At 47.4% G+C, this 20,860-nt stretch overlaps 1 protein-coding gene across 1 annotated transcript in view; it reads right to left on the bottom strand.

Moving 5' to 3' along the window:
- Positions 1-20,860, bottom strand: part of KMT2B (lysine methyltransferase 2B) — a 59,027-nt gene that overhangs the window by 34,696 nt on the left and 3,471 nt on the right. Inside the window, exons 2-14 of the mRNA XM_040327106.1 lie at positions 12,597-12,669; positions 8,118-10,567; positions 6,337-6,390; positions 6,092-6,260; positions 5,628-5,856; positions 3,733-3,788; positions 3,287-3,535; positions 3,013-3,104; positions 2,842-2,916; positions 1,293-1,406; positions 1,057-1,203; positions 738-833; positions 496-613 (exon numbers count right to left, since the gene is read on the bottom strand). Of these exons, the coding sequence (XP_040183040.1) occupies positions 496-613; positions 738-833; positions 1,057-1,203; positions 1,293-1,406; positions 2,842-2,916; positions 3,013-3,104; positions 3,287-3,535; positions 3,733-3,788; positions 5,628-5,856; positions 6,092-6,260; positions 6,337-6,390; positions 8,118-10,567; positions 12,597-12,669 (3,922 nt within the window). The remainder of the gene's footprint in view (positions 1-495; positions 614-737; positions 834-1,056; positions 1,204-1,292; positions 1,407-2,841; positions 2,917-3,012; positions 3,105-3,286; positions 3,536-3,732; positions 3,789-5,627; positions 5,857-6,091; positions 6,261-6,336; positions 6,391-8,117; positions 10,568-12,596; positions 12,670-20,860) is intronic.

Genomic DNA, 20,860 nt, shown 5'->3' on the forward strand with positions numbered 1-20,860 from the left:
CTCCCTCCAGTCATCTGCCTTTGATCTATCCATCAGAATACATGTGCTCCCACTGTGGAGACTCTTGAAATTTAGAGTTAGGGTCTGCAGGGTGCCTGCTGCTTATGCATGCATTTGCAAATGTGTATAACTAAACCCCTGTTTTTATATTGTTAGACGGGTTCATTCGGTTGGTTCGCAGGCTGCTTGCCAAGTTGAGCTGGGAAATGCTTTGGTTTTATTTGACATGCGTTTGCCCTTCCAGTGCTCTGTGCTGCGACGACCAGTGGGGGGGCAGTGACCTTTTTTGTAAAGAGAAAATGATATATACTGTAGAGCAGGGATATGCAATTAGCGGACCCCCAGCTGTTGCAGAACTACAATTCCCATGAGGCATAGCAAGACTCTGACAGCCACAAGCATGACACCAGAGTCAGAGGCATGATGGGACTTGTAGTTTTGCAACAGCTGGAGGTCCGCTAATTGCATATCCCTGCTGTAGAACATAAATCCCACCTTTATTGTACAGGGCGAAGCAAGGCGTACACAGGTTCCCTCCTTCTGTCAGCTCCAGGTCAGCGTCCACTGCGGGACTGGCTCCGCAGCTTTTACAGCGAACGCAGGATGAGCACATCTGAAAAAAAAAAAAAAAAACGTAGGATAAGTCTGAGCGGGTAAAATCCACACACAAGGTGTTTATGGTGCAAGCCAGCGAATCGGGTTATCAAAATTAGTCTGAAATAATTGTTTCCACTCACCCAGCCTTTGCCACTACGGGGCAGCTTATTGGGATAATTTGGTCCGAGGCAATAAATGTGATAATTTGTCTGGCAAAGTTCACACTCCAGCAGAGGCTGCAATACACAAAAGCATATAAAAAAAGGATTCATACCAAGTAATTCTCCCAAAATTCAAATTTTATTTTAAAACTCAACTCCGAGCATAACGTTATAATAAAAAAAAAAAATACATATACACACACACACACACACACACACACACACACACACACACACACACATATAATAATAAATAATATTATAAAAAAATAAATAAAATAAAAAAACACTCCGCTACCTTTTTAGATTTCCCCTTGTGCCCACAGACGTTGCAGAATTTGCAGCGCTGGCAGCACCATATGTCCTCCTGTTCAGGCAGCGGCCTCTCGGACTCCTCCAAACAGAACGTGTGGAAGGGCTCGCAGCACACCCGACAGTACAAGAACTAGAGAGAGGAGAAGAGCGTGAGTCAGAGGAAGTCGAACAGAAACCCCCCCCCCCCCCCTCCCCACATCAATCGTATGGTGGCTTTACCTCATGATGTCCGCGGCTGGCGCAGAGCAGGCACACGTGAGTCGGCGTTATAGAGAACGATGTCAATATACTGAGTCCTCCCATCATCCACACGTTCTGCAGGTCGCAGTCCTCCTGAAAAAGACAACATTTTCACAGAAAGAGTAAGTATACCAAAGAAATAAAAAAGATGCCTTAAACACTTAAGGACCCTTTTGCGCCGATATACGTTGGCAGAATGGCACGGCTGGGCACATACACATACGTGGCTCTTTAAGCCCAGCCGTGGGGTCGCGCATGCACACGACTCGGGCCGCAGGACTCGCGGACCCGATCGCCGCTGGAGTCCCGCGATCTGTCCCCCGGAGCTGAAGAACGGGGAGAGCCGTGTGCAAACACAGCTTCCCCGTTCTTCACTGTGGCGGCGTCAGCGATCGTGTGATTCCTTTTATAGGGAAACACAATCGATGACGTCACACCTACAGCCACACCCCCCTACAGTTAGAAACACATATGAGGTCACACTTAACCCCTTCAGCGCCCCCTTGTGGTTAACTCCCAAACGGCAACTGTCATTTTCACAGTAAACAATGCATTTTAAATGCATTTTTTTACTGTGAAAATGACAATAGTCCCAAAAATTTGTCAAAATTGTCCGAAGTGTCCGCCATAATGGCGCAGTCACGAAAAAAAAAAAAAAAAAAACGCTGATCGCCGCCATTAGTAGTAAAAAATAAAAATGCAATAAAACTATCCCCTTTTTTGTAAACGCTATACATTTTGCGCAAACCAATCGATCGTGTCATCCCCTTTATAGGGAGACAATTAATGACGTCACTCCTACAGCCACACCCCCCCTACAGTTGTAAACACACACTAGGTGACACTTAACCCCTTCAGCGCCCCCTTGTGGTTAACTCCCAAACGGCAACTGTCATTTTCACAGTAAACAATGCATTTTAAATGCATTTTTTACTATGAAAATTACAATAGTCCCAAAAATTTGTCAAAATTGTTCGAAGTGTCCGCCATAATGGCGCAGTCACGAAAAAAAAAAAAAAAAAAAAAAAAAAAAAAAAAACGCTGATCGCCACCATTAGTAGTAAAAAAAAAAAAAATGCAATAAAACGATCCCCTTTTTTGTAAACGCTATACATTTTGCACAAACCAATCGATAAACGCTTATTACAATTTTTTTTTACCAAAAATATGTAGAAGAATACGTATCGGCCTAAACTGAGGGAAAAAAAATAATGTTTTATATATTTTTGGGGGATATTTATTATAGAAAAAAGGAAAAAAAAATTGAATTTTTTTTGCGAAATTTGACGCTTTATTTTTGTTTATAGCGCAAAAAATAAAAACCGCAGAGGTGATCAAATGCCACCAAAAGAAAGCTCTATTTGTCGGATAAAAAGGACGCCAATTTTGTTTGGGAGCCACGTCGCACGACCGCGCAATTGTCCATTAAATCGTCGCAGTGCCGAATCGCAAAAACTGGCCAGGTCCTTTACCTGCATTTTGGTCCGGGTCTTAAATGGTTAAAGATTCCAGAAAAAAAAAATCTTACCTTGAAATCTACGCGCAGGCGATGGGTTCCATCGGAAGATTTGATTTTGGTTGAGGCGCCGTTCAAGGTTGAGTCCTTCGGAATGGAAGAGAAAGAGAATGTGTAAAAAAACAAGGGAAGCCAAAACAGAGGACAAAGCTGCAGAGGACCGTCTGGCTATAGTAGACCCACCTGCTCCTGGCCCGATCTGGCACGGAGGATCACGGGCTGCTGGGGAACTCTGCGTGGCTTATTCTGCTCCTCCGAGTCCTGAGGAAGTAAATCTGTGACATGACAAGAAACAGATTTTTTTCTCCCCCTAGAAAACACGTCGCTAAGAACTATACGTACAGATCAGAAACAGCAAACAGGCTAGGGAGATCTCCGGACTTTAAAAAGAAAGGAGACCATCACGCACTGAGACGTCGAACCTTTAGCTTAAAACGAAAGAGTTAACGACTCTTACCGGACTCTCGCCGCTGTTTCCTGCGGGGGGCGCTCGGACTCGGTTCGAAGTCTGAATCCTCTGAGTCGGGGAATAGGTCGTAGCAAGGGCGTTGCCTCACGCAGCGTCGGCTGGATTTTCGCTGGGACTGGACGCCGGGGTCTAGGCGGTCGGAAACTTCTGTGTCGTCGTTTCGACTGATCTCAACAGTAGAATGGGTGGAATCGGAGCTGCTCTCTCGTGCTTGGAGGTGTCGGATTGGTTTTCGGCCTGTAGGTGGGTTAGGAAAGAGAAATGTATATTTTTAAAATAGGTCTACAGTGTTCCTCGTCGCTCTTTATATCCCCCTTCGGGCGGGATTCTGAAGGTCACATTCAGTACAGCGAGCCTAAATATCCTCACAGTAGAAGGGAATTTTTGGGGGGGGCTCAAAGCCATTTGTGACAAACTGAGAAAAAGGGGCTCACCTTTCTGCGACTGCCTCTGCTGTCTTCTGGCTTCTATTCGTTCACATCTCCGGTACCTGAAAAAACAAAAACAAAACACACAAGCGTAAATCTGTATCCTACAATCCAGAAGTCATCACCCCCATCCCTCTCCTCTTCCACGATTGCCAGTGGTTTCCAAACTGTAGCCCCGGGGCCGTATGTGTCCCTTTGCTTGCCTTTATCCAGCCCTTGGGGTGCTATTCCTCCCACTGACACCAACGACGGGCGGCCATTCCTCCTCCCACTGACGCCAACGACGGGGCGGCCATTCCTCCTCCCACTGACGCCAACGACGGGGCGGCCATTCCTCCTCCCACTGACGCCAACGACGGGGCGGCCATTCCTCCTCCCACTGACGCCAACGACGGGGCGGCCATTCCTCCTCCCACTGACGCCAACGACGGGGCGGCCATTCCTCCTCCCACTGACGCCAACGACGGGGCGGCCATTCCTCCTCCCACTGACGCCAACGACGGGGCGGCCATTCCTCCTCCCACTGACGCCAACGACGGGGCGGCCATTCCTCCTCCCACTGACGCCAACGACGGGGCGGCCATTCCTCCTCCCACTGACGCCAACGACGGGGCGGCCATTCCTCCTCCCACTGACGCCAACGACGGGGCGGCCATTCCTCCTCCCACTGACGCCGACGGGTCGGCCATTCCTCCTACCACTGACGCCAACGACGGGTCGGCCATTCCTTCTCCCACTGACGGAGCGGCCATTCCTCCTCCCACTGACGCCAACGACGGGGCGGCCATGCCTCCTCCCACTGACGCCAACGACGGGGCGGCCATTCCTCCTCCCACTGACACCAACGGTGGGGCGCCAATCCTCTCACCGACACAAACGATGGGATGCTACTCCTCCCAGCGACACCAATGATGGCGCGCTATTCTTCCCACCAACGACGGCATTTTTTACGTCCACTGACACCAGGACATTTTCTACTACTGACCACAGTCATCTCCCAAGTCTGAAGGACAATAAACTGGCCCTTTGTTTAGAAAGGTTGGAGACCCCTGGTGTAGACTCAATTGTACCCTTGAGTCCTGAATCACAACCATGCCTCCCCCTCCTGCCTTCAATGAGGCGTGTACCCTAAAGTCCTGAATTCATCACCATACCTTCCCCCACCCTCATCAATGAGGTGTACACCAGGCTCTCTGCCTTAGAGTCTAGGACTCATCACCACCATTCCTCTCGTCTTCAATGATTGGTGTAGACCAGAGCCTGCATCCTTGATTCCTGAAATGATCACCACCTTACCGCCTTCTTGATGTGTAGACCGGGGTCTATATTCTCAAATCCATAATGAATCACTATCCCTCCCCTCCATGGTGTGTGTATATGAAGACCCAATCAGATGCCACTGTACACACACACACACACCTTTGAGAGCAGAGAGAGATGGCGATGATCAATTCTGGACATAGTTAAGACTATCCTAATGTCCAGAATTAATCATCAACATCCCTCTCTGATCTCATAGGTGTGTGTACACTGGCATCTGATTGGGTCTTCATTCTGACAGTAGTAGAGAAACTTCAAAATGACGCAGCCCTCCTCATTGGCCAGCATGATGCCCCCCTTTAACACAGCTGATCAGTTCACCATTCTGACACCCCTCTGACAAGAAGGGACAACGCGTGCAAGGGCGGGGCCAAATGGTGACATCACGCCAGCCTAGACCGGTAGAGTTTGTCTGTTAAGGCCTGGCTGTTTCCATTTTGTTGTGCGCATATTGGTCGTTTTTAATAAAGCGTTTGATAAAGGAACGAACCTCATAGTGCAGTTACGTGTGATCCCAATTATCCTTCCTTTACAAAATTCTGCAAAAATCTACCTCCGTGTAGGAAATCAAATGTGCTTACACGCAGCATTGTTTCTTGGTGTTGGGCCCGCCAAACTTGGTCTTGTCCTTGCAGTTTACGCATTTGCCACAGTCTTCCATCACGTTGCAGCCTTTGCACTTGCCGCATCTGGCCATTCGTAGCCTCACCCTGGAGGCGGGCCGCGGCCGGCGGAGAGGAGGCGGCGGCGGCTGCCTGATGGGTCTCGGCCTGGTGACGGTGGTGGGCTCCGGCTCTGAGGCAGACGAATCTAAAATGCAGAAACATTTTTTATAATGAATTTAAGGGGGGAATCCAGACCAAAAAATAAATAAAAATAAGATAAACTACACAGTAGGGAGTGGGGACTGCCAAAAATGATGTCAAGTCACGCACAAACCCCTGTGTGATCTTCCACCTATTCTTTGCTATATATGGCAAAGAAAAAAAAAATAGGAGGGGGGGGGGTTGGGGGCAACAAGCAGCATTAGAGCCTGAAACGTTACCTTCTTGAGGTGCTGCTTCTGCCGGCACTATGGTCTCTCTCTCGCACAGCGGCAAGGCGCTCAGCCTGGGGATGTCCTCTGGGATCATAGCTCGTGGCTTCCCAAGAGCGACGGCGGGATGACGGCACACATGTTTGATCCGGGGTCCTTGCACTGGGGAATCCTGCCCCTGCCGAGGAAAATAAAAAGTCAATTCTGCCCCACACCCCGAGCTGTCTCCCCCTGCTGTCAGAGCCAAGAATTACCTGCACAGTGGTAGGGCCATTTTCTTGCTGGGTTAGGTCTTTTGAAGAATTAGCCTGAAAAAAAAAAAAAAAAAAAAAGCCATAAGTTTAAGCGCTTAAGGACCAGCCCACGTACACATACTGCGGCAGGGCAGCACTCGAGCGCAAAAAAATAATAATCACGGGAGCGCACCCGCAAGAACTAACCCCCATGGGAGAGAGCTTCCATGAAGGGGGTTAGTTCTTGTGGGGAGGAGCCGTGAGAGACGCCAAGGGACCCCAGAAGACCAGGATCGGGGCCACTCTGTGCAAAACAAGCTGCACAGTGGAGGCAAGTATAACTTTTTTTTTGTTTTTTTAATAAGGGGAACCTTTAGTGTCCCTTTAAAGTGGTTATAAACCTACTTGTTGGACTTCTACCTATTAGGTAAGCCTAGAATAAGTGCGCCGTTTAGGAGATCTTTCACTTGTAGTCCGCCGAAAATCTTCACTGCGCATGTGCTGGGAAGAAACTAAACTAAGTGACGTCACGCAGCTCCGAAGGGAACCACAGAAAAGGGAAGTTTTGCCTTTAGTTATACTTTAACCACTTGCCCTTGGAAGTTTTACACCCCCCTCCCCCATCATGACCAGGCCATTTATTGCAATACAACACTGCTTTGCTTTAACTCAATTGCACGGTCATGCGTCTGTACCCAAATAAATAATATGTCCCCCCCCCCCTTACAAAAATAGAGCTTTTTGGCAATATTTTTGCGCTATTAAAAAAAAATTGGAATTTTCTCTTTTTAGAACATTTGACACCTTTCAGGGTGAGGGGGAGCAGATACCCGACAGCAATTTTTCTCCCACTTCCGGGCATAGATACCTGAGCCACCCCCGGCCATCTACGCCACATCAACTGTCCCCCACTGTGCCCACATCAACTGTCCCCCACTGTGCCCACATCAACTGTCCCCCACTGTGCCCACATCAACTGTCCCCCACTGTGCCCACATCAACTGTCCCCCCACTGTGCCCTGTAAAATGCTGCCAGTCAGATTGCCCCCCCCCCCGCACTTACCTTTCTGGGGTTCGCCACCCTCCTTCCACGGTCCCTCGATGTCTTCTGCCGCCCTCGATGACGCTTCAGCCAACCAGGTTACTGATAACCAGAATCAGTGAACCCGATTGGCTGAGACGGCCGTCCGTCTTATCCAAGGGACGTAGCCCACTACGTTCCGAGGATAAGACATCCGGGAGCTGAAGGCCGCTGGCTCTAATAGGCACTTCCGCACAGCCAACCAGCTGTCCTTATTCAGATAATCGGCGCCCAATGTCCGGTTATCTGAATAGGCTGGCCACAATAACATACACTCATGCAAAGCATGAGTGTATGTCATTTGCGCGGAGCTGCAAAACTAATTTTTAAAAGCCTTAAAAGGGCCGTTTTTTTTTTCTTTTTTATGACTACAGGAGGGGGGGGGGGGGCGCCCGGGCACCCCTTATGGACGGGCCGCCACTGCCGAAGATGATGTGGCGGCAGCATCCGAGAGCCGAGGAACAGATCGGCTTCGGGTGACGACATCGCGGGCGCCCTGGACAGGTAAGTGTCCTTATTTTAAAAGTCAACACCTGTGTCCTACATAAGCAGGAAGACACAAATGGGGACAGACATCAGTGTTATTATGGAGATATATGTCTTGGCTCTGGTTACCCAGTGAATTGCTAATTGCATTTTAATAAAGTGGATGATTGGCACCCCCTTTCTCCTTACCAACCCATTATGGGAGAGACACTAAAAGGTGTCCTTTTGGTCTTACCTGATCAGCACTCTTCTGTTTGTCGATCTGGAAAAGCTGTATTTTGGCCTTCTCCAACAGGCTGATGACTTTCTTGTCTGTGCCGGACAGGGATAGTTCCGTAGGAGGGAAAGTCAAGACACCTTGTGAGCTCTCTGGAGACTGGAACTCGGACTTCACCGCAACTTTACAGATGGGGTTTTCTCCAGGAAACAGAGTCATGGCCTCGATTTTGACAGGTCTCACGACGGAAGCATCATGCACCTCGTTGGGTCGGAATTTACTCTCGGTCTTCAAGCTTAGGGACTGTACTGGCTCAGAAAGCTTTACAGTTTGTTTGGAGTTTGGAGAAACGGGGTCTACAAACAGAGGTAATGCCAAATGGTTTGCCCTTCTTCCTGCAGGCTGTGGTTCTTGTTTGACGACAGTGCTCGAGAGATCTGGCGGGGAACCAGCCACAGTGGCCGATCCGTGGTCTGACAAGGTAATCCTACTTGTGGTCACAGAAGCCTTTTTGGCCTCGTTGTCCTGAAGAGAGACAGACTGGTAGATTTTCAAGTGTGCTGCGCTGGGGGTGAACTGCGGCGCGCGAAGGAGAGGAGAGCGCTTAACAGAGTCGGGCCTGGGGGGTGGGTCAGAAGGAAGTGGGGAGGTCGGGGCTGATGGAGGGGTGCTAGGTTTCACAGGATCCTCCGAAGATTCAGGGGAGGACAGGCGTACAGGAGGCTGAGAAGAACTTGACGTTTCTTGCGTCTCAGAAGCAGAAATATTGAAGGAGTTCCAGCGAAACGTAGGCGCTCGCAGAATGTTCTTACGCAAGCTTTCAGGAGTGGGGGGAACGGGAGAGGACTCCAGAGTTGGTGATGAAGCCGCAGATGAAGACGCGGACGACGACGGCGAGGAGTCCGTTTCAGGAGATGCTGGAGGTAGCGTGTTGAGGTGATCATCTTCATTAAAAAGACTAAAACATGGATTAGCAGGAGACAAAAGGGCGTCGGAAAGGACCTGCTTCTCCATCTCGCCCAAAGCAGCCGTTGGCTCCGACAAGCTCTTCTTGGGCTGCGTGTCTGCGATGATCGGCAGGTCTTCTTCAATTAGCCTTCGAGGAATTTTAATCACACGGGAAGGACGTGCATTCACAGCCGGCTTGGCGGACTCTGTGGTGTCGGCGGCTACAGCTTTGGATGGTTGAGCCAGGAGATGAGACTGGGCTTTGCTCTGGGCTTCCTTCACCTTGGCCATAAGCTTTTGAACGGCCGTGCGGTCGGCCTGCAGAGAACTAGTCCGCTTTGCTTTCTTGCTCTTTTTCAAAAGCCCAAGGGGTTTCGATGAAGGCTGCTGTTCAGCCACAGACGAGGCGTCATTAATTGGATCCACAGGGTCGCTTATTGCTGCCGATAACTGAATGGGAGCTGACTCAGTTGGTTTCAAAGGGTCAGTCAATTTTGCCTCCTCCGAAGGCATCTCCACCAATGAACTGTTCTCAAATTTAACACCTTCAACAGGTGGCGGGGTCAAATTCAGACCATCTTTAACAGTCCGCTCAGATGTTTCGTCTTTAGCCGGCAATGGCTCTGGCCTGGGTTCTGTAGACTGTCCATTGCCTTCTAAATATTCTGCCTCGACCCGTATTCTTCCATCATGAACCTTCTGGCTAACTTTAGCTTCAGGACTCTCTTCGCTGTCGTCGTCGTCTCTGGGTTCTTCTATACACCCTTGCCAATGCTCTGCTCTTAGTTTCCATTTCACCTTCCGAACTTGCCTATCTCGTTGCCCCTTTCTCTTAAGAGGAAGACGTGACTTATCTTGCTCAACCTCCATTTTGGTGGCTTGTTCGTCAACCTTCCCTTCGGCTCTGGGAGAACCCTGTCCAGTTGGTTGGTCAGCATTAGAAGAAGTGGAAGGTTTAGAGGAATCTTCATGAATTATGTTGGCATCAGCTGCCTTGGAAAATTCCCTTTCATGACTTTCTATATCCACTCTGCTATCAACATTAGCAGGATGCCCTTCAACAAGAGCGACCGTACTGTCTTTTGCCTGGACGTCCTGGTCACCAGGGCTGGAAACCTCCGATTTTGCTTTTGGTTTGCGCGGCAAACATTTTCTGTAGGTCAAAGACTTCCCTCTCCGACGTTTATTTTTCTTCGAAGCGCTGCTAGGGTTGGTTTGTACCTTTACAGGAGTCGAGAGGTCAGTGTGGTGGTGGTTGTGGGAGGCTACCTCTGACTCTTTCGGAGAAAGTAAAATTGAAGTATTTATGCCGAAAAGAGTAGGGTCCAGTTGTGTGAGGTGAACTCGAACGATCTTGTCCGGGGTGAAACCATGCATAGATGTAGGCAGCGTCAGAGGCTCTTGCTTAACTGTTGCTGCAGTAGGGCTCACTTGCTTGGCCTTGGACATGGGCGGGCTTTCTTCTTTACAGGAAGAAACCACAGCTGGAGGAGGAGGAGGGGACGTAGGGGATTTCGGACCTAGGTTTAAAACCAAAAAGATATGTTTAAAAGAATGAGAATCGCAGAGCATGTACCTCCAATTATCAAAAGTGATGGCAATAACATGACTGGTATGAAAATGTAACAATCTGGCATAAATTATATATATATATATATATATATATATATATATATATATATATATATATATATATATATATATATATCCCTTGAAATCTTAACATACAATAATGACCAAAAGAAAAAGTCCATTCAAGTCAATAGAACTAATCTATTTACTAATGCTATGCACATAATGCCCGGTACACACGATCCGATTATGTGACAAATGATCGTCCGTTTTCTTTTGTATGCTAATCTCACATCGAATCTGATGAGTTTACTAAAGTCACGAAAATTCTCGTACGGCACAACAAAGAAATAAAAAAAACGTAAGTGATGTCATGTGTTGTAATGCATTTGCATTGCATTTTCAAATGACAGCTGTACTGATTAAACGAAAATCGTACGAAATTTTTTTCCGTGCATGTCCGATAGAATAAAAATCGGATGAACTGTCGGCTCTCGGAAGCTCTGTACCAACGATCGGATTATCATACGATCGTTTCGAAAGCGGCATTTTTCGTACGATTTTCGGATCGTGTATATGGGGCTTAACCACTTAATGACCGCCGCACGACAATATACGTCGGCAGAATGGCACGGCTGGGCAGATCGACGTACCGGTACATCCTTTACATCTACCCAGCCGTGAGTCGCGAGACCCGGTCCGAAGCTGCGAGACCCTATCGCCGCTAAAGTCCCGCGATCGGTCTCCGGAACTGAAGAACGGGGAGAGCCGCGTGTAAACGCGGCTTCCCCGTGCTTCACTGTGGCGGCTGCATCGATCGTGTCATCCCCTTTATAGGGAGACACAATCGATGACGTCAGACCTACAGCCACACCCCCCTACAGTTGTAAACACACACTAGGTGAACCCTAACTCCTACAGCGCCCCCTGTGGTTCACTCCCAAACTGCAACTGTCATTTTCACAATAAACAATGCAATTTAAATGCATTTTTTGCTGTGAAAATGACAATGGTCCCAAAAATGTGTCAAAATTGTCCGAAGTGTCCACCATAATGTCGCAGTCACGAAAAAAAAAAATGCTGATCGCCGCCATTAGTAGTAAAAAATAAATGCAATAAAACTATCCCCTATTTTGTAAACGCTATAAATTTTGCGCACACCAACCGATAAAAGCTTATTGCGATTTTTTTTTACCAAAAATATGTAGAAGAATACGTATCGGCCTAAACGGAGGGGAAAAAAAAAGGATTTTTGTACTCACCGTAAAATCCATTTCTCTGAGTTCATAGACGGACACAGCCTTCATTGACCTTAGGGTCCAGGAGAGGAAGAAGCATAACCCTAAGGTCAATGAAGGCTGTGTCCGTCTATGAACGAAAGAGAAAAAAAGTTTTTTTTTAATCTATTTTTGGGGGATATTTATTATAGAAAAAAGTAAAAAATATTGAATTTTTTTTCAAAACTGTCGCTCCATTTTTGTTTATAGCGCAAAAAATAAAAACCGCAGATGTGATCAAATACCACCAAAAGAAAGCTCTATTCGTGAAAAAATAAAAAAATAAAAAATAAATAAAAAAAAAGGCGTCAATTTTGTTTGGGAGCAACGTCGCACGACCGCGCAATTGTCTGTTAAAGCGACGCAGTGCCGAATCTCAAAACCTGGCCTTGTCTTTTAGCTGCATTTTGGTCCGGGGCTTAAGTGGTTAAGGAGCGGGATGAGTGGACAACTCAGAAGCACCCCACCTCTACACAGCACCCCAGGGCAGGAGCCCACACACGTCGCCCCCCCTCCCCTCCAGGCCCTGTCATGGTGAGATTCAGCTCAATTCCTTAAAATAAGGCAAGGCTAACTTATCCAGAGCATATAAATCACCATAACACACACACACTTGCTTGGCTCTCTTTTTGCTATACACCCGCATGCTGCAAGAGGCAAGAAATCTGCATTTTCTCAGTAATAGAAGAAACAGCTTCACCTTTATTAGATCTCAAAGACAGGCGGAGTGGAGTGCTTTGGGGTTTTTCTTCTTTTGATCCCACAGACTCTTCCTGCAGGAAAAAAAAAAAAAAAAGCAAAAAAAAAATGTGTCAGTAAAACAGAAAGCTCCTGGGATGAGATACAAAAGGACATAATAGATGGAGGGGAAATTTCCCTTTGATAGCAATTTTTGTACAGTGCTTGAATCATTAACACCAAATTCTTCCAACCCCCCCCCCCCCCCCCCAAACAAATCTATTCAGTGTCACATTTTTCTGTTGGATACATATTACGCGTTTAGATTTGTTTGCTCTAGTTTATATGTCTATTGCTCGTACATTATGGCTTTTTTTATGTTTGTGTAATTTACATTCAATGTTATGGCTTTATATATCGCGTTTCCCCGAAAATAAGCCCTGGGTCTTATATTACCGTATTTATCGGCGTATACCGCGCACTATTTTGCCCTAAAAATCAGGGCAAAATCGTGGGTACGCGATATACGCCGATACCCGCGCCGAGTTTGAATATTGCGCCGGCATATACCGAGCGCAGTACACTCGTGTATAATCGGGCAGTCTCGGCTCCTCTTGCGCTCATGTCCTGGACGTACAGGACGTGAGTGCGAGAGCAGCCGAGCATTGCCGACTATACGCGAGTGTACTGCGCTCGGTATATGCCGGCGCAGTATTCAAACTCGGCGCGGGAAACGAGCGGGGAGGACACCGCAGATGGACGGCGCACCCGACGAAGAGGACACCCGAAGCCGCAGATGGACGCCGGACCCGACGAGGCCGCCGATGGACGCCGCGCAAGACACCAAACTAAGTACAAAAAACGTTTCCACAGGAATTTCGGGGCAACTTTAGGGGTGCGCGCTATACCCCAATAAATACAGTAATTTTGGCAACAAAAAACACAGTAGGGCTTATTTTCGGGGTAGGTCTTACCATGTAATGTGCCGTCTTCTCTTCCTGCCCAACAGGAATCCCCCAGTGTGAACCGAGTTAGAAATCCTATAATCCTCTCTTACAGTATTATATCATGTACAATGTGTGCATTTCTGTAATATAATTGTGCCAAATACCTTCGTTGTAGCGCCGCTCTGCGCTTCTGTGATCCGCAAAGGCTCTCTGCCCCGCAACTATATTACAGAAACATACACATTGTATATTATATAATACTGTAATAGAGTGGATTATAAGATTTTAAAAGCATTTTAAAACGAGAGGTCGACCGTTATGGGTTTTTCTCTGGCCGATGTCGATATTTAGAAATCGGGGCAGCCGATATATGCGGCCGATTCCTCGGCACAGGGATGGTGGGAAGCTCTCATAATGGGCACAGCGAGTGTAAAGACCCGGGAACTCAGCATATGTGCACCCGCTGTGCACATATGAATCAAAAAGTCGAATAAAATCCAAATATATATAAAAAAGATAAATAAAAATTACTGTTATTTTCAGTTTTGGCACCAAAATTTCCGTTCGGTGCTATTGGATTGATCAAAATTTAACCACATGTATCTGCATGTGAACACCCCAGCACACCACCAGGGGGATTCCTGGAGGCTCCCGTCCATCCATTACTCATCACACAGCAAGCAGGAGGAGAGTTCCCCTTCAGACGTCACTAGAAGGAGATTTTCCTGATCTCCTGACACTCAGCCAGGCCGACTCCATAATCCACATTAATATATAAAGCAACTTACAAGCTTCTCTTGACTGACAGATGTAACACAGAAGCAGAACTTCCAGGGCCCTCCGATTCCTTCTCTATCGAGTTGTACTGTACTGTTCACTCTTACATTGTAAAGCGCTGCGAAAACTGTCGGCGCAATATAAATTCTGTATAATAAACGACAACAACTTCCTTTTGTGAATGACTGCTGAATGGACATCACCAGCCACACCACGAAAAAGATAGAACACCCGTTATTGTGATCTCTCCCTTCCCACTATAGGGGGTGCACAGGAGGAGAAGGAGGAGAAGACATTCAGCAGGACCTGCAATTTCACCCCCCCCCCCCCCCCCAGTCCTGTCTCCTCTACCAATCAGGTTTGACACCCAAAAGCACAGTTTGACCAATAATAGCTGCATACCGTAGTCAGCATGGTTCAGTGCACCTTTCCTGGATCCACTTAAAGTGGTGGCATCAAATCTGGTTCTTCTGGACTCGGCAAAGGGATCACTTTGGAATTTCGATTAGTTTATGGTCGGCTTTAATTTGTATAGGTGGGCAGGGCTTGAAAAGAGCCCACTATGAGGGGTTCCCACCATCCCTGTGCCGCGTTCCCGGGTCTGGACACCCGCTGTGCCCATTATGAGGAGTGCCCACAATTCCTGTGCCGAGTTCCCAGGATTTGTACACCTGCTGTGCCCATCATCTGTGCACCCGCTGTGCCCATTATGAGAGCTCCCCACCATCCCTGTGCTGAGTTCCTGGGTCTGTACACCTGCTGTGCCCATTATGAGGGGTTCCCACCATCCCTGTGCCGAGTTCCCGGGTCTGTACACATGCTGTGCCCATTATGAGGGGTTCTCACCATCGCTGTGTTGAGTTCCCGGGTCTGTACACCTGTTGTGCCCACCATCCCTGTGCCGAGTTCCCGGGTCTGTACACCCGTTGTGCCCATCATCCCTGTGCCGAGTTCCCGGGTCTGTACACCTGTTGTGCCCACCATCCCTGTGCCGAGTTCCCGGGTCTGTACACCCGTTGTGCCCATCATCCCTGTGCCGAGTTCCCGGGTCTGTACACCTGTTGTGCCCACCATCCCTGTGCCGAGTTCCCGAGTCTGTACACCTGTTGTGCCCACCATCCATGTGCCGAGTTCCCGGGTCTGTACACCTGTTGTGCCCACCATCCATGTGCCGAGTTCCCGGGTCTGTACGCCTGCTGTGCCCATCATCTGTGCACCCGCTGTGCCCATTATGAGAGCTTCCCACCATCCCTGTGCCGAGTTCCCGGGTCTGTACACCTGTTGTGCCCACCATCCCTGTGCCGAGTTCCCGGGTCTGTACACCTGTTGTGCCCACCATCCCTGTGCCGAGTTCCAGGGTCTGTACGCCTGCTGTGCCCATCATCTGTGCACCCACTGTGCCCATTATGAGAGCTTCCCACCATCCCTGTGCCCATTATGAGACCTTCCCACCATCCCTGTGCCAAGTTCCCGAGTCGCTGTGCCCATTATGAGACCTTCCCACCATCCCTGTGCCAAGTTCCCGGGTCGCTGTGCCCATTATGAAGGGTTCCCACCTTCCCAGAGTAACGTTCCTGGTTGAGCACCTGTGGTGCCCATAACGAGGAGTTTCACCATTCCTCAGAGTTTTCCCAACTCCAAACGCATCTGATGGCATTCTGCATTAAATAAAATACATCAGAAATACAGTGGCGGAACTACGAGCTTCTCGTAATGACCACAGAAGAGATGCAGAGATCGCGCCACAAGAGACGTCCTCCCATAAAAATGCTGGCTTAACACTCTGGCAAACAAACAATGCCATAGAAGACTGGCTGGACTTTTCTTCCTAGGGACAGCTGTGATGAAGCGAATGCCACACCTTTCCTATAAGTAGACTGAATGAGTCACCCGGCGGGCAACGTATTAATAATTCATCCACACAGGTTGTTCTCACGCCCTCAGACTCTCATAGGACATGAAGATACGTTAAGAAAACGACGACTTAAAGCGGAACCAGCCCACCGGATAACATGGCGGCTTCCTTGCCTGTCGAGGATAAGAGGGTTTAGTTCCACTTTAAGTGAAAGAAAACCGGTCTCTGTATGCCATGTAGCCAGGTGGTGCGTTTGCCGCCACGCCCCACTCGTCGCTAGTTGCCAAGGGCGCCATCAGCTTCTCAGGCTCCTAACAAAATGGACACCGACAGTTGTCAGAGCCTGATGGGGAAAGCTGAGGGACCGGAGACCCAATCAGGTCTGATCCCTCTTTGAAATGGACGGCAGGCGGTGAGTGAAGTCAGCCAATAGCAGGCTTTCTATTGGCTTTGGAATCCGCCCACTGCCAATCTCAAAGGGAGCGCACCCGATAGGGATCTAGTGCAGTGATGGTGAACCTCGGCACCCCAGATGTTCTGGAATTACATTTCCCATGATGCTCATGCACTCTGCAGTGTAGTACATCACGGGAAATGTAGTTCCGAAACATCTGGGGTGCCAAGGTTCACCATCACTGATCTAGTGTCTCGGAATCCCAATCAGGCTCCGCCCATCCAGCTATAAACCTCATTAGCCGCTGTGTGTGCGCGCGTGCGTGTGAGAGGACGCTCAGGTCTTCTGAGAAGAGTTTTCATTTGGACATTCCAGCATGACAAAAGGTCAGCCCTTGTCCCAAAAACATGTACCCATTTCCAACAGGTACATGTGATGACATGCCGATGCAAGCTTGTTGATATTAATGTGCATCTTCAACAGTAAGATAATGATGTTAAAACGCATGACGAAACGCGTAGGGAGGGGGGTCTTAAACTGGTGGCCCTCCAGCTATTCCAAAACTACAAGTCCTATGTGGCATTGCAAGGCTGAGTTTCAAGCATGGATTCCCTCAGGCAGAGGCATGATGGGACTTGTAGGTTATGCAACAGCTGGAGGGCCACCAGTTTGAGACCGCTGGCGTAGGGCAATTTTGACACATTTTTGGGACCATTATCATTTTCACAGCTAAAAATGCATTGATTACTGTGAAAATTACAATTGCAGTTTGGGCGTTAACCACAAGGGGTCGCTGAAGGGGTTAAGTGTGACCTCATTTGTGTTTCTAACTGTAGGGGGGTGTGGCTGTAGGTGTGACGTCATCGATTGTGTTCCCCTATAAAAAAGGGAACACACGATCGATGACAGCGCCACAGTGAAGAACGGGGAAGCTCTGTTTACACACAGCTCTCCCCGTTCTTCAGCTCCGGGGACCGATCGCGGGACTCCAGCGGTGATCGGGTCCGCGGGTCCCGCGGCCACGGAGCTTCGGACCGGGGCGCGCGATCCCACGGCTGGGCTTAAAGAGCCACGTACCTGTACGCGGATGTGCCCAGCCGTGCCATTCTGCCGACGTATATCGGCGTGAACGGGTCCTTAAGTGGTTAAAGCGGATGTTCCATTACAAAAATAAAAATTTTAAGTCAGCAGCTACAAACACTGTAGCTGCTGACTTTTAATAAGGACACTTACCTGTCCTAGCTGCCAGCGATGTCAGCCCCCACCGAGACCGATCCTCGCAGCTCCAAGTGCTGCCATCCACAGTAAGGGAAACAGGCAGTGAAGCGGTACGGCTTCACTGCCCGTTTCCTACTGCGCATGCGCGAGCGGCGCTTTGTGAATGGGCCGGCTGCTTTCTGGGACACACACAGTTCCCAGAATGCAGCGCGCCCCATTCACAAGAAGACACAGAGTGTAGGAGGAGAAAGAATCCACCGCGGTGGATGAAGAGTGCAGGAACCCTTTATAAAGTTGCTGTGACTTGAGTCACAACCATTTGAACGGTTCCATTGCTAGCAATAGGGTGCAACTTTTCATGCAATTTTGAACTGGTGTGAATGGGGGCCAAGAGGACATAAAATGCAAATAATACAATTCAGCCAGCACTATGGTGGTGATGCCAATGAGGAAACAATGAGGCATACAATGTACCCAGCACAGTGACGGGAGATCCCAACAACAGAATAACGTGTCTATACTGGTAATACAATGTACTCAGTGCTGCGATTGTGATGGCCCAATAATGTATATACTGCTAATGAAGATACAATGTATTCACTCACACAATATAAACAGAAAGTGGTGCTGATGCAAAATATCCAGCACAGCGATAGCAGTAAGAAGAGAGAGAGATGGACAGCCGCACTCCGGAAAAACTTTTAAAAGAAAGTTGTCTTTATTTTCAAGCTGGAACATGTACAATCACCGCAACCACAAAACAGGACAGCCGACGCGTTTCGCACTTAACTAGTGCTTAGTCATGGCGACAGTGACGCTGATGACATACAATGTGTATTGCTGGTGATGATATAAACACAGCCGTCACAATCATACAAAGTCCCAGCACTGTGATGGAAATGTTAATGACATCATTTGTATATTGCTGGTGAGAATACAATGTATCCAGCACAGGGATGCCAAAGATAACACAAGTAGATTGCTGGTGATGATATAATGTACCCAGTGACACAATATAAACAAAGTGGTAATAATAAAGAGGAGCCAGAACTGTGATGGACATAATTTGTATATCATTGGTAATGATACAATGTATCCAGCGACATACGGATGACCAGATGATGATACAATGTATCCAGCGACATACGCATGACCTGATGATGATACAATGTATCCAGCGACATACGGATGACCAGATGATGATACAATGTATCCAGTGACATACGTATGACCTGATGATGATACAATGTATCCAGCGACATACGTATGACCTGATGATGATACAATGTATCCAGTGACATATGCATGACCTGATGATGATACAATGTATCCAGTGACATATGCATGACCTGATGATGATACAATGTATCCAGTGACATATGCATGACCTGATGATGATACAATGTATCCAGTGACATACGTATGACCAGATGATGATACAATGTATCCAGTGACATACGTATGACCAGATGATGATACAATGTATCCAGTGACATACGTATGACCTGATGATGATACAATGTATCCAGTGACATACGTATGACCAGATGATGATACAATGTATCCAGTGACATACGTATGACCTGATGATGATACAATGTATCCAGCGACATACGTATGACCTGATGATGATACAATGTATCCAGTGACATATGCATGACCTGATGATGATACAATGTATCCAGTGACATACGTATGACCTGATGATGATACAATGTATCCAGTGACATACGTATGACCAGATGATGATACAATGTATCCAGTGACATACGTATGACCAGATGATGATACAATGTATCCAGTGACATACGTATGACCTGATGATGATACAATGTATCCAGTGACATACGTATGACCAGATGATGATACAATGTATCCAGTGACATACGTATGACCTGATGATGATACAATGTATCCAGTGACATATGCATGACCTGATGATGATACAATGTATCCAGCGACATACGTATTACCTGATGATGATACAATGTATCCAGCATTATGTTAGGGATATCAATGATGACATAAAATGTATATGGCGGTGATGATACAATATATCCAGCGGCACAATATAAGCACAGTGATGATGATACAATGTATCCAACACTAATAGCGATGCCAACGACTATATTTATATATGCCGCTAATAAAACCAAGTACCCAGCACAGAGATAATGGCACAATATGCTGGTGATGATGCAATGTATCCAGTGACATAATACTATGTTATTAGGTATACACTATTGGTACAAAATATCCAGCATTGTGATACCAATGATAAAATAATAATAATAATAATAATACTACATACTGGTGATGATACAAAAGTAGCCAGCACTGTGATAAAGGCGAATATATCTATCTATCTGAGGATGATACAAAGTATTCAGCATTTCGAAAGTGATGCCGATGAAGAAATAATACGGTATATACCTTGCTGATGATGTAATATGATCAGCACCGATACTGAGCATTTCCCGGAGTACTTGTACTCGGGGGAAATGCTCCGATGCCTCACCTGGGCAGTCAGGTATCGGGTGGTGAGGGGAGTTACAAGTCTTCTCCCCCCCTCCGTGCCACTCTCCCCCCCTCAATTTGTCAAGGTGTAGAGCCCTGGACTCTGTCCATTCATATAACTGAAACATCGTAACCTGTGTTTACAATGCTTCAGTTTATGAATGGAGAGGAGCTTCTCTCCATTCATTTCAGCTGAGGCTGCTGAGAAAGGGACTGGGGAATCTGTGTCCTTAGTCCCTTTCTCTGTCTTAAAGGGGAGATGTCAGAGGTCTGTTAAGACCGCTGATATCTCACCAAAGCCCCCCCCCCCCAACAGGGCCGATTAAAAAAAGAAAAAAAAATGCAATAATTTAAAAAAAAAAATGTAAATAATATTAATAAAAAAAAGCACACACACACACTGACAAAAAAAAAAAAAAAAAAAAAGTGTAAAAAAAATAAAACCGCCACTGTCACATGACATTAAAAAAGAAAAAAGTATCGGCGAAAAAAAGTATAGTACTTGGTCTCAGAAAAGAGGTATCGGGACAACCCTAACAGTAACCATGAGATAAACAAAGTTCAGTTGTATTACTTTA

This window comes from Rana temporaria, chromosome 10, assembly GCF_905171775.1.
Source record: "Rana temporaria chromosome 10, aRanTem1.1, whole genome shotgun sequence".
In the NCBI taxonomy this organism is placed as follows: domain Eukaryota; kingdom Metazoa; phylum Chordata; class Amphibia; order Anura; family Ranidae; genus Rana; species Rana temporaria.